Here is a 24578-nt window from a genome sequence, read left to right as displayed (position 1 = left end):
GCTAATTTTTTGTATTTTTAGTAGAGATGGGGTTTCTCCATGTTAGCCAAGATGGTCTCGATCTCCTGACCTCGTGATCTGCCCGCCTCGGCCTCCCAAAGTGCTGGGATTACAGGTGTGAGCCACCACACCTGGCCTAAGAGTTGGCATCTTATTTGGAATATGTAACACTAGTCAGAATTTTGGTAAAGAATAATCTATTCCATTTCCACTCCAACTGGGTGTACTTCGGTTCCCAGTTCTGACACTAACCACCTAGAGTTAATGCAGACCCCACAAGTTAAGGGCTCAGTTCTTCAGATGCACTTCAGGGTTCTCCAGGCCTCTCATCCTTCTGACCAACTTGGCTAAAAATTTAGGAGTTCCTGAGAGCCCTGTGGGTCTGTAATTTGCTAGAATGACTCAGAACTCAGGAAACAGCTATATTTATGATTATAGGTTATTATAAAGTATACAACTCAGGAACAGCCCAACGAAGAGAAACATGAGGCAAGGTATGGGAATGAATGTGGAACTACCTGGCCTCTTCCTATGTACTCAGGGAGCATCTCCTTCCCGACACATGGTTCAAGGTGTTCATCAACCAGAAAGCTCCACCAAAGTTTAGTGTCCAGAATTTCTACTGGAGTTTCATTAATAGGCATGATTGATTGAATCTTTGGCCATGTGATTGAACTCACTTTCCAGCTCCCTTTCCCTCTGGAGGTCAGAGGGTCCTTTCTGGTGGCCAGCCCTGATTCTGAAACTTTCAGGGGGCCCACAGGGAGTTGCTTGTTTAGCATAACAGATACTCATCACTTAAGAAAAACCAAGGGTTTTAGGAAGTTCATGCCAGGAACTGAGGTCAAAGACCAGACATACTCTTTTTTTTGTTTGTTTTTTTTTTTGTTTGTTTGTTTTTGTTTTTTTGAGACAGAGTCTCGCTCTGGCTAATTTTTGTGTATTTTTTGTAGAGACAGGGTTTCACCATGTTGGCCAGGCTGGTTTTGAACTCCTGACTTCAAGTGATCCACCCGCCTTGGCTTCTCCAAGTGCTGGGATTACAGGCATGAGCCACCATGCCTGGCCCAGATATACTCTTTATTATTCCACATTGACATGCACTCTACAAGAAAAACACTAGTCAAGCAATTTAAATGTATACTACATATACTTACATGATTGTAATTGCACTAAAGTAGAAAATATATGTAATGAAAACAACATTTCAGAAGTTAGTTTGCCGTTTACCATTTGTTTCATGATTAAAAACAAATTCTAAGAGGCAAGTGTTTTTACTTTGTTTTGGTTTTTTTATTCTTGTTTCTGACAAAGGTGTTAAGTGAATGAAAATATATAAACATGATTTAGACAATCTTTTCTCTCCCCTTCCCTCCCCACTCGTTTCCTTTCTTTTCTTAGACCGGGTCTCACTCTGTCACCCAGGCTGGAGTGCGGTGGTGTGATCCTGGCTCACTGCATCCTCTGCCTCCTAGGCTCAAGCAATCCTCCTGCCTCAGCCTCCCGAGTAGGTGGGACTACACAGGCACACACCACCACGCCCAGGTAAGTTCTGTACTTTTCATAGAGACAGGGTTTCCCCATGTCACCCAGGCTGGTTTGGAATTGCTATACTGAAGCGATCCTCTCACCCTCTCACCTCGGTGTCACAAACTACTGGGATTACAGATGTGAGCCACCATGCATTGTTGATTTAGACAAACTTTCAAAATTTGCTTATAAACAAATGTTTGTTCAAGTCTCTGGAGTTTGGGGGTTTTTCCCCCCACACTGGTAGGAAAATGTGAAGAAAGTAAGTAACATCAGGTATTGAGGGTGTCACCCCAGATACTCTACTCAAAAGCTGAGAAGTACAATTGGTTTCTCCCAGCGTAGCAGACAGTTTCTAAGGTGGCCCTCAAGATCCTCAAATTCTGATTTTTGTGTGATTCCCTTCCTTGAGTTAGGGCAGAACCCATGATTTGCTTTCTAACCAGTCATATGGCAAAGGTGATTGACTGTCATTCCCATGATGACATTATGTTATATGGCAAAAGTATGGCTCGTGTGGCTCATGCTTACTTTCCTGCTGGCCTTGAAGAAATAGCTGCCATGTTGTGAACTTCCTATGAAGACAGCCATGTGACAGGGAGCTGTGGATAGCCTCCAGGAGCAGAGGCTGGCTTCTGGCTGATGGACAGCAAAAAAAAGAAAAATTGAAGCTCATGGTCCCACAGCCACAAAAAAATCGAATTCTGCCTTCAACCTGAGTAAGCGTGGAAGTGAGTTCTTGTCTCTTCAAGCCTACAGATGAAAATGAAGCCCAGCTGACACCTTGATTGAAGCCAGATGAGATCCTGAAGCAGAAAACCCAAGTAGGCTGGGTTCTTGGAAGGTAATCCTCAAGGAAAAGGGAAGAAGATGGAGGAAACAAACTAGATGCAAGAGATTTGTTCTTCAAATTCTATTCTTTAAAGGTCTTAGTTATTAAAAGCTTCCAACTATTTAAATTATGCAGTAGCCTTTTTTTGAAGAGAATATTAACCTTAAGTTTTGTGGTTTTGTTTTGTTTTGTTTTTTGAGACAGAGTCTTACTCTGTCGCCCACACTGGAGAGCAACAGCACTATCATAGCTCACTGCCACCTCACTCTCCCAGGCTCAAGCTATCCTCCCACCTTAGCCTTCTGAGTAGCTGGGACTACAGGCACACACCACTGTGGACCACTGCACCCAACTGTTTATTATTTTTGTGTGATGTGGTCTCACTCTGTCACCCAGACCTGGAGTGCAGTAGCATGATCTTGGCTCACTGTAGCCTCCGCCAACTCAGTTCAAGCAATCCTCCCACCTCAGCCTCCTAAGTAGCTGAAACTACGGGCATGCACCACCATATATGGCTAGTTTTTTATATTTATTGTAGAGATGGGATTTCACCATGTTGCCCAGGCTGGTCTTGAACTCCTGGGCTCAAGCGATCCACCCACCTTAGCCTCCCAAAGTGCGGGATTACAGGTGTGGGCCATGGCATCTGGCAAGTTCTGTTCTGAGTTAAATAGTGAACTACTTCTGGCTGGATGCGGTGGCTCACACCTGTAATCCCAGCACTTTGGGAGGCTGAAGAGGGTGGAGGGTGGATCACCTGAGGTCAGCAGTTTGGGACCTGCCTGGCCAACATGGTGAAACCCCATCTCTACTGAAAATACAAAACTCAGCTGGGCATGGTGGTGGACACCTATAATCTCAGCTACTTGGGAGGCTGAGCAGGAGAATTGCTTGAACCCAGGAGATGGAGGTTGCAGTGAGCCAAGATCGCTCCATTGCACTCCAACCTAGGCAACAAGAGCGAAAACTCTCAAAAAAAAGAATAGTGAACTACTTCTGCTTACTGACAAAGCTGTCAAAAGGAAAAGAAAGCATCAATTTACTTCCCCTCAGAATTGTATTTGGAGACTCAGATTAACCCCAAATTCTATTTTGTTTTCTCAGTTTTTGTTCTTGTGGTAAAATACACTAACAGAATTTGCCATCTTAATAATTTTAACTCTATTGTTCAAAGGTAAGTACATCTATATTGTTGTGCAGCTGTATCACCACCGTCCATCTCCAGTTTTCATCTTGCAAAACTGAAACTCTATACCCATTAAACAATAGCCTTCCCCTTTTCCCGTCCCCCTAGTACTGGGCAACCATGCTTCTACTTTCTGCCTCTATGAATCTGACTACTCTAGGTATCTTGTTTAAATTGAATCATACAATATTTGTCTTTTTGTGACTGACTTATTTCACTTGGCGTAATGTCCTCTGAGTTCATCCATGTTGTATCATGTGCCAGAAGTTCCTTCCTTTGTATGACTGAATATATTCCTATTGTGTGTTGTTTGTGATTGTTTGTATGTACTTACTTTGCTTATCCATTCATCTGCCAATGGGCACTAAAAGCTTCCACCTTTTATGTATTTATTTATTACCTAGGAAGTGAGGAAGCTTCTGCCAAATTCTAAATTTCATGGAGGAAAACAAAGCATGGCTGATTAGATAACTAGTGTTTACTTTAGATAGAGTATTAATTTTAGGTCTACTTTATGGCATATAGAATTTCCTTAAAATCAGTATTTGTATTATATTTATGCCTATTTTATAGGGTTGGGATAATTTACTTTTTTATTTTACTTTATTTTATTTTATTTATTTTATTTTGAGACGGAATCTTGCTCTGTCACCCAGGCTAGAGTGCAGTGGTGCAGTCTCGGCTCACTGCAACCTCTGCCTCCCAGGTTCGAGTGATTTTCCTGTCTCAGCCTCCTGAGTATCTGGGATCACAGATATGTGCCACCACACCCAGCTAGTTTTTGTATTTTTAGTAGAGATGGGGTTTTGGCATATTGGCCAAGCTGGTCTTGAACTCCTGACCTGAAGTGATCTGCCTGCCTCAGCCTCGTAAAGTGTTGGGATTACAAGCATAAGCCACCACGTCTGGCCTGTAATTTTAATGTAGTGATTTATAGTTGTATGTTTACATTTATAACAGTGTTATATTTGTGTCATACGTATGATTTATTTGATTTTCTAACCCAAGGGTCAGTAAGCTATGGCCTATTGGTCAACCTGCCTGTTTTTCTATGTCTTTCAAGTTAAGAATAGTTTTTACAGGTGAACATTTGTACCCAATTTCATTATGGGGTACTAACTTTGAATCTCAACTAAGCAAACTCCCAAGAAGAAAAAGTTCATTCTTCTCATTAATTATACATTACAAAAATGTATACTCAGTTATTTTTATGACATTTTGAATTTCCTCAGTGAAAAAAATGTGACTTTTGTTATCTGAAATACCTACATAATATCCTTAACATTGCCTCTTGTCCTGCAAGGCCTATCATATATACTCTTCGGCCCTTTGTGGAAAACCTTTGCAGGGTCTCTCCTGTAGTCTTCTTATAGCATTCTTTTCAGATACTATTTGAAAACATATTAAAATGGAAACTAAAACTTTTTGTTTATATCATCTATTTATTGTTTTTCCATGAGGAATTCTACTAGGTATCCTACCAGTCATTGGATATACTTAGTATAAGTTGTTTTTAAAATATCCTTCAGTCAGGCGCGGTGGCTCACACCTGTAATCCCAGCACTTTGGAAGACCGAGGCTGGCGGATCACAAGGTCAGGAGATTGAGACCATCCTAGCTAACACGGTGAAATCCCGTCTCTACTAAAAATACAAAAAATTAACCACATGTGGTGGCGGGCACCTGTGGTCCCAGCTGCTTGGGAGGCTGAGGCAGGAGAATGGTGTGAATCTGGGAGGCAGAGCTAGAAGTGAGCCAAGATCGTGCCACTGCACTCCAGCCTGGCAACAGAGTGAGACTCCATCTCAAAGAAAAAAAAATTAAAATAAAAATAAATAAATAATAAAATAGCCTTTAGTTTCTGTGCACCTTAAAGTCAATATTTTCTCCCAATTAGGTATATTATTAAGGCTGTTTTGGAAAAATGTTATTCAGATATAATCAGAAATCTGTTTTAAAAATGAAAATAAAATCTATTTTAAAGACAGTTATAAAAATATTTAGGATAGTACAGATTGAAAAGCTTAATCCTGTAAAGGTAGTAACATGCATAGAACTTTCTTTATGATTTTTCACCTTGGGTTTCTGATAGGCTTAACTTTGAAGATATTGGAGGAGTGGCATAGTATAGTAGAAAGATGCATATTGCATTACAAATGAATAAGTCTGCTCAATGTTTGATGTATTCATTTGCAATTCTAATACAAAACTTGCAGGACAGAAGAAACATTTAGAATAAATTTTTTTTATGAATTAGTAATAAACATCTAGGTAGAAAATACAAAGAAAAGGAATCTTATAGTAGTTATCACAAATACTAAATAATTTATTAGTAGCAGAATGTGTGTAGTAAAGATACTTAAGGGATAGCATAAACATTAGTGGAGAAAATAAGCAAAACTGGATTAATGAATAAATAGGTATATCGCTTGATGAGAAGACTAAAAATCACAGTGCTATCGAGTTAATATATAGATTGAACACTATTACATTTTTATTTTTTAAGTCATGACATAAGTTGAATATATATGGAAAACTCATTGTAGAATTTTAAACATGAAAACAACAGTTGTAGTTAATACGAGCTATTTGAAAGAAATTTAAAACAATATAGATTTTAGAACTTAATCCAAGTTTATAAAAGATTTCTAGTTTTTTTTATTTTTGAAAATTTTTGTGGGTACATAGTAGGTGTATGTATTTATAGATTTCTAGGTTTAAAAAATAGGAATTAGAAAACAGTAGAAAGAAAATGTTCCTGGAAAAATCATTAGTAAAGAGAAGAAAAATACTCCATTTTACAATGACCTCCAATGAGAAAAAGGAATTTCATATTTCAAAGAACTGAATTTGAATACTTTTACAGTGTATTGAGTTCTACTGGATGTGTGGTTGATTATATAAACATTTAAGCATATAGAATACATGTAAATATAATTTGTAAAGTTAATGGAATGGTAGAAGCTTTTTGCTGTAAATCTGATAAGGACTTAAAATCCTGATTCTATACTAGGTGTAGCACTTAAATTTTCAAAGAGCTGTTCAAATGCCTTCTATAAACTAATTTAAATTGCATACCAATTATTTCAGGTAAGTATTATCATTACTTCCATTTTACAGATGAATTACAGAAAGGCTAAGTGACTTGTTAAAAGTCTTATAATAAGAATTTGACCCAATTTGGCTCTAGAGTCTGTTCTCTTAGCCACAGTGATATATCACATGTTAAATACAGATGCTCCTCAGCTTATGATATGGTTACATCCCGATAAACCCCATTGTAAATAGAAAATATTGTTAAGTTGAAAATGCACTGAACACTCCGATGGACCTACTGTAAAGCTGAAAAATTGTAAGTTGAACCACTGTAAGTCTAAATGTTCCTCAGTTTATGATGAGGTTACGTTGTATAAATTCATCATAAAGTTGAAACATCAACTTTATGGTAAGTATGTAAGTCAAACTGTTTATTCAAAGTAAATGTAAAATAGTTAAATGTGAACAACCTACAGAATCAATAAAAACCAAATATTTATCATAATAATAAATATAAATTATCTAAATTTACCTGTTAAGAGAAAAATATGAGGTGGATCTATATACCCTGAATTTGAAAGAGCTTTGCGGATGTTTATAAACAAAAGGAGGAATAGCACTGAAAAAAATAATTAGTAGTTACTCTCTTCCATGTTTAAAAAACATCGAAAAGGCCGGGCGCAGTGGCTCACACCTGTAATCCCAGCACTTTGGGAGGCCGAGGCGGGCGGATCACGAGGTCAAGAGATCACGACCATCCTGGCTAACACGGTGAAACCCCATCTCTACTAAAAATACAAAAATTTAGCCGGGCATGGTTGCAGGCACCTGTAGTCCCAGCTACTCGGGAGGCTGAGGCAGGAGAATGGCATGAACCTGGGAGGCGGAGCTGGCAGTGGGCCGAGATCACGCCACTGCACTCTAGCCCGGGCGACAGAGTGAGACTCCGTCTCAAAAAAAAAAGAAAAAATACAAAACACCATAAAACGTGTATGTGTATAAGTGGATAGAACAAGGTATTAAAATATTAACAATGGCGACCAGGTGCAGTGGCTCACACCTGTAATCCTAGCACTTTGAAAGGCTGAGGCAGGTGGATCATTTAAGGTCGGGAGTTCGAAACCAGCCTGGCCAACATGGCAAAACCCTGGCTCTACTAAAAGTACAAAAATTAGCTGGGTGTGCTTTTGTGTGCCTGTAATCCCAGCTACTTAGGAGGCTGAGACGGGAGAATCACTTGAGCCAAGGAGGCAGAGGTTGCATTGAGCCAAGATTGTGCCACTGCACTCCAGCCTGGGTGACAGAGTGAGACTCCCGTCTCAAAAAAAAAAAAAAAAGGCCAATGGGAGGAGACGAAGAAGTGATGAAGAGAAGCTTCTCCACTTTACTCTGTATAAAATTTTTATATTGTCTTAATTCTGCCCAAAATGTGTTACATTACTTTTGTAATTTTTTAAAAAGTATGTGCAGTGGCTTGAATGTGTCCCCCATAGTTCACATGTTGGAAACATAATCCCCAATACAATAGTGTTAGGAGGTGGGTCCTAATAAGAGATGATTCGGTTATGAGGGCTTTATCCTCATGGATGGATTAATATTATTATTTTGGAAGTGAATTAGTTATCTGGAGAGTGGGCTTACTATAAAAGTGAGTTCAATTCTCTGTTGCTTTCTTATCATGTGATACTTCCCCCATGTTATGATGCAACAAGGTCCTCACCAAATGTTTACCCCTCAGCCTTGGACTTCCAGCCTGCAGAATTTTAAGAAATAAATTTCTCTGCTTTACAAATTACCTAGCTGGTGTTACTCTGTTATAGCAACACAAAACAGAGCAAGACAGTATGTGTAGGTAAATAAGTAACATCAACAAGAAAAAGATCAGAAAGAGTAGAATCCAAACTGTTAGCACTAGATATGCCTGAAAAGTAAAATTAAAAGTGATAGGAAGGGGGCCAGGTACAGTGGCTCACGTTTGTAATCCCAGCACTTTGAGAGGCCAAGGCAGACGGATCACCTGAGCTCAGGAGTTCAAGACCAGCCTGGCGAACATGGTGAAACCCCGTCTCTACTGAAAATACAAAAATTAGCTGGGGATAGTGATGGGTGCCTGTAGTCCCAGCCACTCAGGAGGCTGAGACAGGAGAATTGCCTGAATCCAAGGGGCGGAGGTTGCAGTGAGCTTGGGATCCTGCCACTGTACTCCAGCCTGGGCAACAGCAAGACTCCCTCTCAAAAAAAAAAAAAAAAAGTGATTGGAAGGGGATTATTTTCCCCATTTTTACTATACATACCTTCATATTGGTGAATTTAAGAATTTTACAGTGAGCGTTTTTTAATTTAAAAAGAGTATGTAATTATTTTTTCTTTCCTTTCCCTTATATTAATTATCTCTACCTGTGCTTTACCCACTGAGTAGGTAATTTTCAACACATTCACTGGAACATAGTAATGGGTAGATTTCAAGAGGTGTATGATTTTAATGAGATTTGTAATTTAAAGACTTGAGTGCTCCTTGTCATGTAGCTATTGGCTTAAATACATACAGTCTCTAACTTATGATGGTTTGGCTTATGATTGTTTTGACTTTGACCATAAGTTTGTCAAAGTATTAAATGTATATTCCACATACAATTTTTTTTTTACTTACGATGGGTTTATTGGGATGCAGTCCCATTGTAGGTTGAGGAGCATCTGTATTGCCTTTTTGGTACCTCTTCAAAGATTTTTTTAAATTACCAGAAGAGCCCTTTAGTTGTTACCACATTGCCTTGTTTCATTTTAATCATAGTGTTATTATCTTCTACTCTTACTTATTTTGATAGTTAGATGGATTTTTTAAAATTTTTAATTATTTTCCCTCCACTAAAATCTAAGATCAATGAGAACAAGACCATTCCTTTGTCATTTTTGTGGCACAGGGCCTAAAATAATGATTGGAATATAATAAGCAGTTAATAAATATGTGTTGAATGAAAAAAATCATACATAGTCTTACAAGTTCAGGAACTTATTAACCCACCCAGGGATGGTTCATCTATGGTGAACTGCACTTAACACTGGATGAATGATAATTTATAGGACTCTAGTAATTAATACCAGTTTATTTATGTATAGTGGTAGACATAAATATTATAATAACAAAACTGTGTATGCAATACATTTTTTCAAACATTGTTATGTCTAAACCACACATTTATCAAAGAGTCATTGAAGAGCACATGGAAACTGGGAAAAAGAGAGATGGGTGCTTTTAAAAACACTTAATCCTATACTCTGGCTATAGGTTGTCTTGTCTAACAAGTACATTAGCTAGTAAATGTTTCTTCTTGGTACTGAGAATTATAAGAGGCAGTATGAATGACTTGGTTTTGCTGGTCCAACCATTAAAATAACTTAAATGCCAGCCCAATGGATGGTGAGTTACATTCTATACCTAGGCAAACAGAGAATATTAAGTTGGTCTTGCAGGTTATTAAAAAATGAAAAAGTAAAAATAGAAGATAAAACGAATGGTTTCAAAAAAATCTGAAGCAATGGATAAGTACTTCTTAAAGCTCATTGATGGAAATGCAGATTTCCTAAGATCTGAGAAAAAATAAAACAATTGAAAAAGGAAATGCAGATTTTCATTTTTCATTTATCTAAGTAGAGTAAACCCTGAATCTGTGTCAGGTTTCACCCACAAATCAAAATCTTACCATTCAGTTTGACAAGATGGAGGTAGATACTTAAAAATCTTTGGAAATATTTGAGAAGATAGATAAATGGTATGCAAGTAGTAGCAGTGATGATTATTTTTCATTCACTGTAGTATAGTAGAGGAGGGTGTAGTGTCGTAGTTAGATGTTGAGCTGTGTGCCTGGGATTGAATCTTAGCTATGTTTTCCACCAGTTGTGTGACCTTGGTAGTAAATTATCTGTGCCTCAGTTTTCTTGTCTGTATAATTGGGATAATAAATCCTTCCTCAAAATTGTTGGTAGGTTTAATGAGAACCTGTGCATGTGTTTGTAGTTCTTAAAATAGTGGTGTCTGGCAGATAATACACTATCACATATTCCCCTACTATTTTTTTCCAGCAAATAGAGGGTACTTATTTCAGCAACTGTACTGAGGATGGGAAGATCCTACCCTAGAGGAATTCACAGCTTAGTGAAGTTCAAACATATACATCTTCTCTCTTTTCAACCCAGCTCTTTTTTCCCCCAAAATCTTGTATTTTGTTTCCAAAGGAATTAATTCAGGAATTTAGTCTGAATCTTTAATTTTACATGATAGTCAAAGAAATGGTTAGAGAATTGACCTGCTGCCTTGAAAAAAATAAAACATTTTAAAAGCATTTTAATTTTGTTTTATAGATGCTTGTTTGCTACTGATGGGTGTGAGCAAGTTAGATATTCTATACCGGAGACTTCTCCTAACAAAACTTTTTATCAGAGGATGGGGAAGGCCAGAAGATCTCAAAAGGCAAGCAATTTTTTTTCCTGAATACTTGTTCTGAATTTGTTGTTTTAATGAACATTTAAAACTTTGTTATAAAATCCCTTACTCTCAAATACAGAGCAGTTGTCCAGCAAATTAGACATTAAACTATGTAAAATGTAATTATTTCCTTTTTACTTTTGTCTTTTTAGTTATTTCTCTTAAGTTTTAGCCCATATCATAAATTGTACTATTTTAAAAATAATTCAGATTTTTTAAATAGAGAGCTCTCAGAAACACAGGGTAGATTTTTTACTTCAATAATTATTAAGCTAATAAGAATTGTATGTAGTTTTCAAGGATTGAGTCTTCTTGGGTAACCCGAATTTGTAATGACTTTAAAACTGAAATACACTGTAGCTCATAGGAAAATCTGGACTTAAGAAAATGAATTTTCGGCCAGGATTGGTGACTCACTCCTGTAATCCCAGCACTTTGGGAGAGTGATCCCAGCACTGAGGTGGGTGGATCACGAAGTCAGAAGTTCAGACTGACCTGGCCAACATGGTAAAACCGTCTCTACTAAAAATAAAAAAATTGGCCAGGTGCGCTGGCTCACTCTATAATTCCAGCACTTTGGGAGGCCGAGGCAGGCGGATCACGATGTCAGGAGTTGGAGAACAGCCTGGCTAATGTACTGAAATCCCATCTCTACTAAAAATACAAAAAATTAGACGGGCATGGTGGCGGACACCTGTAATCTTAGCTACTCGAGAGGCTGAGGCAGGAGAATCGCTTGAACCCGGGTGGTGGAGGTTGCAGCGAACCGAGATAGCGCTACTGCACACCAGCCAGGGCGACAGTGTGAGACTCTTGTCTCAAAAAAATAAATACAAAAATTAGCCAGGTGTGGTGGCGTATGCCTGTAATCCCAGCTACTTGGGAGGCTGAGGCAGGATTGCTTGAACCCGGGAGGCAGAGGTTGCGGTGAGGTGAGAGCGGTGAGGTGCGATCGCGCCACTGCACTCTAGCCTGGGTGACAAAGCAAGACTCCGTCTCGGGGAAAAAAAAAAAAAGAAAATGAATTTTCAGGATTGGTGCCTTTAATTTTGAGTCTTATATGTATTAATTACTTTCTGAACAATATTATTTCTCACATTTTTCTGAAAAAAGTGTTCAGTTTGGGGAAAAACAGCCTAATCTCTTTCTTTAATGATCAAAATTAAATTTTAATATGGCTTATGAACTGGATTTGCTAATTTTTAATTACTGTTAATCAGTCTCAATTATAATATGCCTAGTAGGTGATATAAAAGATGAATTTTTTCCTTTTTGTCTTCTTTCCCATAATAGACTCTTTGAATTCAGAAAGATGATTGGAAATCGAGAAAGATGCCAGAATCTGGTTTCAAGCGATTATCCAGTACACATTGATAAGGTATTCAAATGAGAGAAAAACAGAAAAAAAGAATAGATTACATATTGGAGTATAACAACAATAAATACTAAAATATGAGTGCAGTATGGATTTTTCATTTCATATTTAAAGAATACTATTTGTGGGCCGGGCGCAGTGGCTCACGCCTGTAATCCCAGCACTTGGGAGGCGGAGGCAGGTGGATCACCTGAGGTTGGGAGTTCCAGACCAGCCTGACCAACGTGGAGAAACCCCGTCTCTACTTTAAAAAAATACAAATTAGCCGGGCATGGTGGCGCATGCCTATAATCCCAGCTACTCAGGAGGCTGAGGCAGGAGAATCACTTGAACCCGGGAGGTGGAGGTTGCAGTGAGCCGAGATCATGCCATCGCACTCCAGCCTGGACGACAAGAGTGAAACTCCGTCTCAAAAATAAACAAATAATACTATCTGTGCACTAACTGAATGTTGTTAATAACTATGTTCATGTATATTTGGGAGCATATGTTTATTACTTGCCTAATGTATAAAGAAGTATTTAGGCTGGATATTTCTGGATCTCATTCTCTGTCTTTAGGCTCAGGAGGGTTAAACTACTCAACGTTACAGAAGAATAGTGAGTATTAAAGGGGAGTAATCTAGTTGGAGAATCAGCACATAAGAAATTATTAGCAAACAACTGTTAAATAACACCAGGAAAAATATTATGGGATACAGTTAATTCCTGAGAGAATGGTAGAAAGAAAAAGCTATAAAATTAGAGAAGACAAGGATGTTTTTGAAATCTTTTTTTTAAAGGAGGCACCTGGTTTTCTGTAAAATATTTCTAGGTTTATGTAATTGCATACTTTGATGTATTGTTGGAGAAGGGATACAAATAGGCAAGCTTCACACATCCCTCACTCCCCTTCAACCAAAGTAACTGTACTTGCATCTCATATGTTTTGGATATCTTTAGATTTCTCTTTTCAAAAGAGTTCGACTGCTAAGAACAAAATTTTATAGATTGAAAACCCCTCCTCTACATCATAGAAGTTCTTTCTGTATCTTCTGAATTAATAACATTTCTCTCTGTACCCTCAAATTTTGCCAAATATTTTTATCCTCTATATTTTTTTCTATTAAAAAATTATAAACTTAAAAAAATTTAAAATGTGCCAAGTTAAAAACAAAATCTCCTTTAATCTCTGCCACTTTCCACTACCTAATTCCATTTCCCTCCCAAGAGTGAATTGCTGTTAAGATTTTGGAATGCATTCTTACTGATCCACTAGCCTTAGTTTTTAAAAACTGAGACAAGGATATCCCAGCACTTTGGGAGGCCGAGGCGAGAGGATCGTGAGGTGAAGAGATTGAGACCACACTGGCCAACATGGTGAAACCCCGTCTCTACTAAAAGAAAAATACAAAAATCAGCTGGGCATGGTGGCGCGCACTTGTAGTTCCAGCTACTCGGGAAGCTGAGGCAGGAGAATCGCTTGAACCCAGGATACGGAGGTTGCAGTGAGCCGAGATTATGCCACAGCACTCCAGCCCGGCGACAGAGCGAGACTCCGTCTCAAAGAAAAAAAAAAAAGCAATGGAGATAAAATTCACCCTTTTACAATATACAATTGAATGGTTTTTAAATTATATTACCAAGATGTGCAGCCATCAACATTGTCACTAATTCTAGAATATTTTCATTGTCCTAGAAAGAAACCCTGTATCCATTAGCTGTCACTTTCCCTTGCCTCTTCCCCCACCTGCTGGCAATCACTAGTGTACCCTCTGTCTCTATGGGTTCTCCTACTGTGGACGTTTCTTATAAATGGAATCATGCAATATGTAAATTTTTATCTGGCTTCTTCACTTAGCATAATGTTTTCAAGGTTCATCCATGTTGTAGCATGTGTCAGTACTTCCTTTTAGTTTTTTTTTTTTTTTTACAGCATCAGAACATTCAAGGAGAACTTAATCCTTTTGTATAGCTAAATAATAATCTATTGTATTGTATACCACAGTTTGCTTATCCATTCATAAATTAATGGACATTTGGGTTGTTTTCACTTTTTGGCTATTATAAATAGTGCTGCTATGAATACTCAAGTATGAGTTTTTGTGTGAATGTGTGTTTTTAGTTCTCTTGTGTATACTGAAGAGTTTAATTATTGGGTCATATGATGATAACTCTAAGTTTTTGACGAACTATCAAACTGTTTTCCAAAGTGACTATACTATTTTATATTCCCACCAGCAGTGAATAAACATTCTGATTTTGCCATATGCACCAACTTTGTACTTGTCCAAGTCATCATAGTGGGTATAAAAGTATTTCCTTGTGGTTTTGACCACGCCCTAATGGCTGTGAGGCTGAACATCTTTTCAAGTGTGAATTGGCCATTTGTATACCTTCTTTGGAGAACTGTCTTTTCAAACCTTTGCTCCTTTTTACATTGAGTTCTCCATCTTTTTATTGTTGGGTTGTATCTTGCTTAATTTTAAAATCCATGTTATGTATAATACGTGTAATTCTGAAATTGTCTTTTCTTACCAAGTTGCCAGCTATCAGAACACTAATTTGTTGCACTATTTTTCCCTTTAACATTAGTTTGTTCTGCTTCCTTTATTAATAATTAATAATGGGCTGGGCGCGGTGGCTCCATCTCAGCACTTCTGGAGGCTGAGGTGGTGGATCATTTGAGGTCAGGAGTTCAAGACCAGGCTGGCCAATGTGGTGAAACCCCGTCTCTACTAAAAATACAAAAATTAGCTGGGCATGGTGGTGCACGCCTCTAATCCCAGCTACTTGGGAGGCGGAGGCAGCAGAATTGCTTGAGCCTAGGAGGCAGAGGTTGCAGTGAACTGAGATCATGCCTCTGTACTCAAGTCTGGGCAATAGAGTGAGACCCTGTCTAAAAAAAAAAAAAATTAATAATGTATTAGTTTGTGCTGCTGCTTTATCAAATAACTTATTCTCGTAAAATACATAAAAGGGTTGAGTGCGATGGCTTATGCCTGTAATCCCAGCACTTGGGGAGGCCGAGGAGCGTGGATCACTTGAGGTCAGAAGTTCGAGACCAGTCTGGCCAACATGGCAAAACCCCATCTCTACTAAAAATACAAAAAAATTAGCCAGGCATGCTGGTACATGCCTGTAGTCCCAGCTACTCAGGAGGCTGAAGCAGGAGAATTACTTGAATCTGGGAGGCAGAGGTTGCAGTGAGCCAAGATAGCACTCACTGCACTCCAGCCTGGGTGACAGAGCAAGACTCAAAAAATAAAAATAAATAAAAATGAATACATAAGAAGAACACTTTAAAACTATACCAATAGGCATAAAAAACTAAATTGGAAAGTTTTTTGGATTAAAAATTCAGTTTTATAGAGATATTATGTCTCCTTAAGCATTTTTTAAAATGTAATGCAATTTCAGTTAAAGTATTGAACATAGAACCTACATCCATAAAAGCATCCTAAAATTATTTTGAGAAAATGCATGAGAATCAAATCAGATCAGGAATACTCTGGAAAGGAAGAGTTGTAAACAAAGACTAGTTCAGTCATATAACAATGAGTATTAAAATGCTACTCTTATAAACACAGCATGATACGGGTGCAGAAATAAAAGATAGGCAAATAAGACCTAATGAAGGATTGAAAATAACTGGCAGAAATATATGGATGTTTAGTACATAGTAATAGTAGTGTTTTAAGTCAGTTGCAAAAATATGTGGGTCATTTAATAGATGACATTTGTCCAGCTGATTTCAAAAAAAATTTTTTTTTTTTTTGTAAACAAAACAAAATGTTGTTTTGTTTTGAGACAAGGTCTCACTCTGTCACCCAGCTGCACTGCAGTGGTGCAGTCATTGATCCTCCCACCTCAGCCTCCCACGTAGCTGGGACCACAGCCACATGCCACCACATTCAGCTAATTTTTGTATTTTTTTGTAGAGACAAAGTTTTTGCCATATTGCTCAGGCTGATCTTGAATTCCTGGGCTCGAGAGATCTGCCCACCTCGGCCTCCCAGAGTACTGGGATTACAGGTGTGAGTCACTGCACCTGACCTAGAATTTGTTTTTTAAAAAACTAGCTTGTCCCGGGTGCAGTGGCTCACACTTGTAATCCTAGCACTTTGGGAGTCCGAGATGGGTGGATCATGTGAGCTCAGGAGTTTGAGACCAGCCTGGTGGTTTTTAATATGGTGAAACCCCGTCTCTACTAAAAATAAAAAAAATTAGCCGGGCATAGTGATGTGCGCCTGTAATCCCAACTACTCGAGAGGCTGAGGCAGGAGAATCGCTTGAACCCGGGGGGCGGAGGTTGCAGTGAGCCGAGATCGCGCCAGCACACTCCAGCCTGGACAACAAAGTAAGATTCTGTTTCAAAACAAAAAAAGCTAGCTTGTAATCCTAGCACTTTGGGAGGCCAAGTCGGGCAGATTGTAGCACTGTTCATAGTAGCCAAGATGCAGATTGCTTGACAAGCTAGTTTTTTAAAAAACAAATTCTAGGTCAGGTGCAGTGACTCACACCTGTAATCCCAGTACTCTGGGAGGCCGAGGTGGGCAGATCTCTCGAGCCCAGGAGTTTGACACCATCCTGGGCGACATGGCAAAACCCTGTCTTTACCAAAAAAATGTAAAAATTAGCTGGGTGTGGTGGTATGCCTGTAGTCCCAGCTACTCTGGAGGCTGAAGTGGGAGGACTGCTTGAACCCTGGGAGGTGAAGCATACAGTGAGCCAGGATGGCAGCACTGTACTCCAGCCTGGGTGACAGAGTGAGACCCCATTTCCCCAAAAATTAACTAATTAGTTAATTAATTTTTTAAAAAGTTAGATATATACATCATCCACAGATACGTTTTTGTTTCTGATTTGAATGAAAATATGTGGTAATTCAATGCTACTTTAATTTTTTTACTATTGACCTGAAATTTTTAAGAAATAATTAGGCCAGGCACAATGGCTCATGCCTTAATACCCAACACTTTGGGAGGCTTGAGGCCGGGCGTTCCAGACTAGCCTGAGCAACATAGTGAGATCCTGTCTCTACAAAAAGAAAATGCTTATTGGAGGGGAAAATAAGTTTAGGTGTTGAATGTTAGCAAATGCTTTTTTTATATATATAGAAATTACGTTTTTTTCTTAGTTACTATGTTGACATGACTCTACATCAGATTGCCAGACCCTGAACCATTGTAATATATTTGATGTCAACCCTTATTTGATTATGGTAACTTATTTTTGAAATTTGTAAACAATTATTTTTATACTGTTGAATGTTGTTGAATTCTCTTAACTAGTAGTTTATTTTGAGTTATTGCATGTCAGTGTATGAATGTGATTTATTTATAGTTTATTTTCTCAACTAGATTATAGTAAAGGATATGGAAGGAAAAGAAATGTGTATAGGCAGGAACCATGTCTTTAAAAACCACAGTGGTCCACAGAATCGGAGAAAATGTTTACAAACTACTCATCTGACAGGGAATTAAGAACCAGAATATAAGGAGCTCAAATAAATTAATAGGGAAAAATCATAATCTGATTTTAAAATGGGTAAAAGATCTGAATAGACATTTTACATTTTTCTTTTGTTTTTTTGAAACGGAGTCTTGCTGTGTTGCCAGGCTGGGGTGTAGTGGCTCGATGTTGGCTCACTGCAACCTCTGCCTCCTGGGTTCAAGTGATTCTCCTGCCTCAGCCTCCTGAGTAGCTGGAACTATAGGCGCACACCATCACGTCTGGCTAATTTTTTGTATTTTAGTAGAGACAGGGTTTCACCATGTTGGTAAGGCTGGTCTCGAACTCCTGACCTCAGGTGATCCGCCTGCCTTGGCCTCCCAAAGTGCTGGGATTACAGGCGTGAGACACCGCGCCTGGCCGACATTTCACATTTTTCAAAAGAAGACATACACATGGCCAACCATGTATATGAAAAAATGCTCAGCATCACTAATCATCAGAGAAATGCAAATCAAAATTACAGTGATATATCATTTACCCTAGTTAAAATGGCTTTTATTCAAAAGACAGGCAATAATAAAAGCTGGTGAGGATGTAGAGAAAGAGGAAGAGGAAACTTCGTTCACTGTTGGTGGGAATGTAAGTTAGTATGACCACTGTGGAGAACAGTATGGAACTTCCTCAAAAGCTAAAACTGGAACTACCGTATGACCCAGCAATCCCCCCACTGGGTATATATGAAAAAGAGAGGAAATCACTGTATCAAAGAGATATGAGCACTTCCATGTTTATTGTAGCACTGTTCATAGTAGCCAAGATGCAGAATCAACCTAAGTGTTCACCAGCAGATGAATGGATAAAGAAAATGTACAAATATGCAGTGAAATATTATTCAATCATAAGCAAGCATGAAATCTTGTCATTTGCAACAGCATGGATGGAACTGAAGGACATTGTGTTAAGTAAATTAAACCAGTCACAGAAGGACAAATTTCATGTGTTTTCACTCATACATGGGAGCTAAATATTTTTGAAAATTGAACTCATGGAGATGAAGAGTAGATTGATGATTATCAGAGGTTAAGAAAAGTAGCAGGGAAGGGAAGATAGAATGGAGATGATTAACGGGTGCAAATGTACAGTTAGAATCAATAAGATCTAGTATTTGATAGCATAATAGAGTCACTATAATTAACAATAATTTATTGTATATTTTGAAATAAGAGTGAAATTGGAATGTTCCTAACACAAGGAAATGATAGGTGCTTCAGATGATGGATACCCCAATTGCCCTGATTTGATCATTACAACTTGTATGCTGGTATCAAAACATCACATGTACCCTATAATACACTCAATGATTATGCACATAGAATAATTAATAATAAAGTACAGTGGCACAAAAAGTTTACATGGTAGGTGCTGAAAACATGATTTTAATTGAATAGAACTTTTTATTAGAAGAACATCCATGATAGACCAAGATATCTTAGTTTTCTTGCATACATCTTGGTTTTGATTTTCTTTTAGATTGAAGAGCAATCAGATTGTAAGATCTTAGATGGACACTTTGTTTCCCCTATGGCTCACTATGTGCCTGATATCATGCCAATTGAATCTGTTATTGCAAGGTAAGAATTTTTTGTTCAAAAAGATGAATTAATATGTTATTTATGTTCATTAAAATTATAATGTCAACACTATGTTATTTGAAATTAGGAGTAACAAGGCAGGCCTAAATTATTGAAAAGGCTGAATTAGAAGATATTTTAATTCAAGGATATTCATCGAAGCATTGTTTATAGTTGCAAAAAATAGACAATGCCTAAATGTTCAACAGTAGGTGATTAATTATCCATACTGTGGGTACCATTAGTGACAAGGAAATATGGTCACAATGTGTGAAAGTTTAAGAAGATAATACAAAGGATTTTTTAGTTCCATTTTTGTAAATACATAAGTATGCACACATAATCACACAGAAGTTTCCAAAGGATATATATGAATATACAAACTCTGCTTATCTCTGAGTGGAGAGATTTTTGGCTTTTAAATTTTTAGTTTCAGGTCAGGCATGGTGACTTATGCCTGTAGTCCCAGCACTTTGGGAGGCCAAGGCAGTTGGATCACTTGAGTTCAGGAGTTCTAGACCAGCCTTGCCAACATGGCGAAACCCCATCTCTACTAAAAATACAAAAAATTAGCCAGGTGTGGTGGCAGACACCTGTAATCCCAGCTACCTGGGAGGCTGAGGCAGGAGAATTGATTGAACCCAGGAGACGGAGGTTGCAATAAGCCAAGATTGTGCCACTGCACTCCAGCCTGGGCCACAGAGTGAGACACTCTCTCAAAAAAAAAAAAAAAAAATACCATGTACATGTGTTGATTTTATAACAGGAAGAAGTACTTTTAAGTGAAGAAACTAAAAAACATGTGGTAACTTAGACTAGACAGACTACATAGTTCAGCTAAGTAAAGCACCTCAGGATTGGTATGTAATTAGCATGTCAGTTTGACAATGTAAATAGATATTCTGAAATACCTGAGGTTCCTAAGTGGTTAATTATACAATAGTTGAAAACTGGCTTTTTGGATCTTTGTTAGAGTACAGAGGTTATTCTTAGCTCAGTCTTGTTAGTGGTTTTTTTGTTTGTTTGTTTGTTTGTTGAGACAGAGTCTTCCTCTGTTTCCCAGGCTGGATGGAGTGCAGTGCTGCCCACTGTACGCTCTGCCTTTCAGGTTCAAGCAATTTTCATGTCTCAGCTGCCTGAGTAGCTGGGATTATGAGCGTGTGCCACCATACCCGGCTAATTTTTTTATTTTTAGTACAGACGGGCTTTTGCCATGTCGGCCAGGCTGTTCTCAACCGCCTGGTCTCAAGGGATCCACCTGCCTCGCCTCCCAAAGTGCTGGGATTACAGGTATGAGCCACCACGCTCAGCCACTGTTAATGGTTTGTGTTTTGTTTTGTTTTGGGGATGGAATCTCACTCTGTCTCCCAGGCTAGAGACAGAGTCTCCAGAGTCTCGCTCTTTTGCCCAGGCTAGATGGAGAGCAGTGGTGCTCACTGCAGCCTCCACCTCCTGGGTTCAAGTGATTCTCCTGCCTCAGCCTCCGGAGTAGCTGGGATTATAGGCACCTGCCACTACACCCGGCTAATTTTTGTATTTTTAGTAGAGACAGAGTTTCAACATGTTGGGCAGGCTGGTCTCGAACTCCTGACCTCAAATGATCTGCCCACCTCAGCCTCCCAAGTGCTGGGATTACAGGAGTGAGCCACTGTGCATGGCTTGATAATGAGTTTTTTAAGTAGTTTTTAATTCTAAATCAGTGTTGAACCTAGATCTTTACACAGTTCTCTATTTTATAACTAATTTTATTTAAAAAGAACAAAATACTGTACTTTTTTCCCCTACATTGTTGATAATAAACTATTTGCTGTTTCTGGTTAGTAGGTGTTTTCTCCTTTTAAGATTTTGTCTGCAATAGCAATGATAAAATAGTGATACATGTATGGTCGTTTGAAAAATTCTTCAGTCAAGAAGAGATTATTCTGTAATGGAAACCTACTTAACCTTTTAACCAACCCTGTAAATGAACCTATAAAGTGTAAACTAACTGAAGAGCAGTTTGATAGACCTGATTAGAAGTTGTAGTCAGCTGTCCATTATTTTGTTACCCCTAAGGCATTATTTTAAATTTATATTTTTTTCTGTTGATAGCCTCTGAATGAAAGGCAAGCAATGTCATGTAGTGGAAAGAGCTAGAACTTTGGAATTAAACAGATCTGGGATCGAACCCTGAGTCTACTACTTATGGACCTAATGTCAATTACTTAATCTCTGAACCAGGCTTTATAAAGTAGGACTAATAACACTTAATCTCGTAGGGTTGTTGAAAGTAATAAATAAGGAATGAGGCCAAGCACGGTGGCTCACACCTGTAATCCCAGCAGTTTGGGAGGCCAAGGCGGGCGGATCACCTGACATCAGGAGTTTGAGACCAGCCTGGCCAACATAGTGAAACCCCATCTCTACTAAAAATACAAAAAAATTTAGCCAGGCATGGTGGCAGACATCTGTAATCCCAGCTACTCGGGACACTGAGGCAGGAGAATCACTTGAACCTGGGAGGCCGAGGTTGCAGTGAGCTGAGATCACGCCATTGGACTCCAGGCTAGGTGACAAGAGTGAAACACCATCTTAAAAAAAAAAAGGAATGAAAATAGTGTGCAGGGAATATAAAAAACATAAACGTGTAGCTAGTTTATGTATTTATTTATTTGTTTGACAGAGTCTTGCTTTGTCAGTCAGGCTAGGATGCAGTGGTGCTATCTTGGCTCACTGCACCCTCAACCTCCCTGACTCAAGTGATCCTCTCACCTCCGCCTCCTGAGTAGCTAGGACTGTAGACTGATGTCACTAGACCTGGCTAATTTTTTTTTAAGTTTTTTTGTAGAGATAGGGGTCTCACTACATTGTCCAGGCTGATCTCAAATTCCTGGGCTCAAGTGATCCTCCTGCCTTTGCTCCCCAGAGTGCTGAGATTACAGACTTGAGCCACTGCACCCAGCCTTAACTGTTTTAGATATGCTTTGTCTTATTAATGCTTTATTAAAAGCGTTAAGTCAACCTGGGCAACATAGAAAGACACTGTCTCTACAAAAAAAAATAGAAAATAAATTTTCTGGCCATGATGGTATGTGCCTCTAGTCTTACCTACTCAGGAGGCTAAGGCTGAAGATTGCCTGATCGAGGTTAGAGTGAGCTATAATTGTACCACTGCACCCCAGCGTGGGTGACAGAGCATGACCCTGTGTCAAAAAAAAAAAAAAATTTTTTTTAAAGCATAAGTGAATGTGTAGCTCTTTAGCCTGTAGGCCAAAGGATATAGAAGGAAAAGAAACTTTCAGTTTTTACATATCATCACTTCAATCCCTGGAACTACGTGTCCCTTTCTCATAGATTCTCCACCTTATCTGGACAGTTATACAAGCTATAAAACATAAAGAAAGGAGGAAAATTATGTGATTTTACTCAGACTCAGAAGTACTCCTCAACATCTGTTGGAAATTGAGGAAGGGTTCTTTCCAGTTAGTGACAGGAATGGGGAAACAAGTTGACTTCCTGTCTCTGCAGTGTCATATTTTTACAACATAATTAATATTTTTTTCAACAATTTCTAGTCAGATTTAAAGCATAACTTATTTTGATGAAAGACTATAAATTCCCAGGTGATGCACATTGACATCTACTTTTCGTTTCTTTCCCCCTGTCATTCTTGTGCAGCAATTTATCTCATTGCATTAAAACATTAGAAAATGCAAATAAGAAAAAAGAAAAAAAAATCATTGGTAATTCCACCAATGAGTGATAACCACTATTTTATGTATATTCTAATCTTTCTCCTATGTGTTCACATACAACTGGACTTACTCTTTTTTTGACCTAATTAATCAATGAATACGCAGTTGGTTATCATTAATGGCTGTTTGGTATTCCATACTGTGGCTCTACCATAATTTACTAATTCCTTAATGGTGCACATTTAAGTTGCATTGTTTTTCACTATTATAAACATCACAATGAACATCCTTATGTACATCTCCTTACCTGCTTCTCTGATTATTTTTGTGCCGTAAGTTGCTAAACATGGAATTTCTGTATTTATAAGATTTGTGCAGATTTTAAACTTTTGATTATATTGTCAAATAAGTAGGAAAAACTTAAGGCTATGCCACATATAGATTAATCCACAGGGGGAAACCTATTTGTCCTATTATCATTTGGTCCATTACTCATGATTCTGTCTCTTTTTCACACTTTCTGTTTTTATTGAGGTAGAGAAAAATATATCAGGTAAATGAAATAAGGAAACTGCAAGCATTCTTTTCTCTTAAAAGAACAGTTTAAAGACTGCTAAAGATCTGTGGTGACAGGATTTATAGATCACAAATTATAGATTTCCCTATGTAATGTAAAATAGCTCATGAAATTGTGATGTATCTTCTGGACAGCCTATATTAGAAATGTACTTATGTCAAAATTCCAAATGAACTATAATATTTTAAAACATAGCATTCAGGCCAGATGTGGTGGCTCTGGGAGGCCTATAATCCCAGCGCTTTGGGAGGCCGAGGCGGGCAGATCACCTTGAGGTCAGGAGTTCGAGACCAGTTTGGCCAACATGGTGAAATCCTGTCTCTACAAAAATTAGCCAGGCATGATGGCGGGTGCCTGTAATCCAAACTACTCGGGAGGCTGAGACAGGAGAATTGCTTGAACCAGGAAGACGAAGGTTGCAGTGAGCTGAGATCATGCCATTGCACTCCAGCCTGGGTGACAGAGCAAAAATTCTGTCTCAAAACAAAACAAAAAGAAAACGTCCATTTGAGCAACCTTAAATAATTTTATGGTAACATGGCATAATTTAGTATTCAAATATTACCCAAGATTGAATTGTAATAAAAGTTCAGGAAAATTTAATATTTATCTTCTGGTAAAATATTAATATTCCTTTGAGGATAGTTTATATGTCTTCTATACGATTTTCATTTCTCAGCATCAGAGGTAAAAAATATTTTTCACATAATTGGGTTTAGGTTCCTCAAATATTTAGGGATAAAACACTCATTTTATGTATTTATTTATTTATTTAAATTTTTTGAGATGGAGTCTCACTCTGTTGCCTAGGCTGGAGTG

The 24578-nt window shown here is 38.2% G+C and overlaps 1 protein-coding gene across 1 annotated transcript in view; it reads left to right on the top strand.

Moving 5' to 3' along the window:
* Positions 1–24578, top strand: part of LOC105538409 (chromosome unknown open reading frame, human C4orf29) — a 67219-nt gene that overhangs the window by 6232 nt on the left and 36409 nt on the right. Inside the window, exons 2-4 of the mRNA XM_011978260.1 lie at positions 10944–11052; positions 12361–12445; positions 19408–19508. Coding sequence (XP_011833650.1) covers positions 10961–11052; positions 12361–12445; positions 19408–19508 — 278 coding nt within the window. The 5' untranslated portion in view covers positions 10944–10960. The remainder of the gene's footprint in view (positions 1–10943; positions 11053–12360; positions 12446–19407; positions 19509–24578) is intronic.

The sequence above is a fragment of the Mandrillus leucophaeus genome, unplaced genomic scaffold, assembly GCF_000951045.1.
Source record: "Mandrillus leucophaeus isolate KB7577 unplaced genomic scaffold, Mleu.le_1.0 Scaffold191, whole genome shotgun sequence".
Lineage (NCBI taxonomy): Eukaryota > Metazoa > Chordata > Mammalia > Primates > Cercopithecidae > Mandrillus > Mandrillus leucophaeus.
Note: the sequence above shows the minus strand (reverse complement) of the source record. Positions and strands in the feature narration are given on the sequence as shown.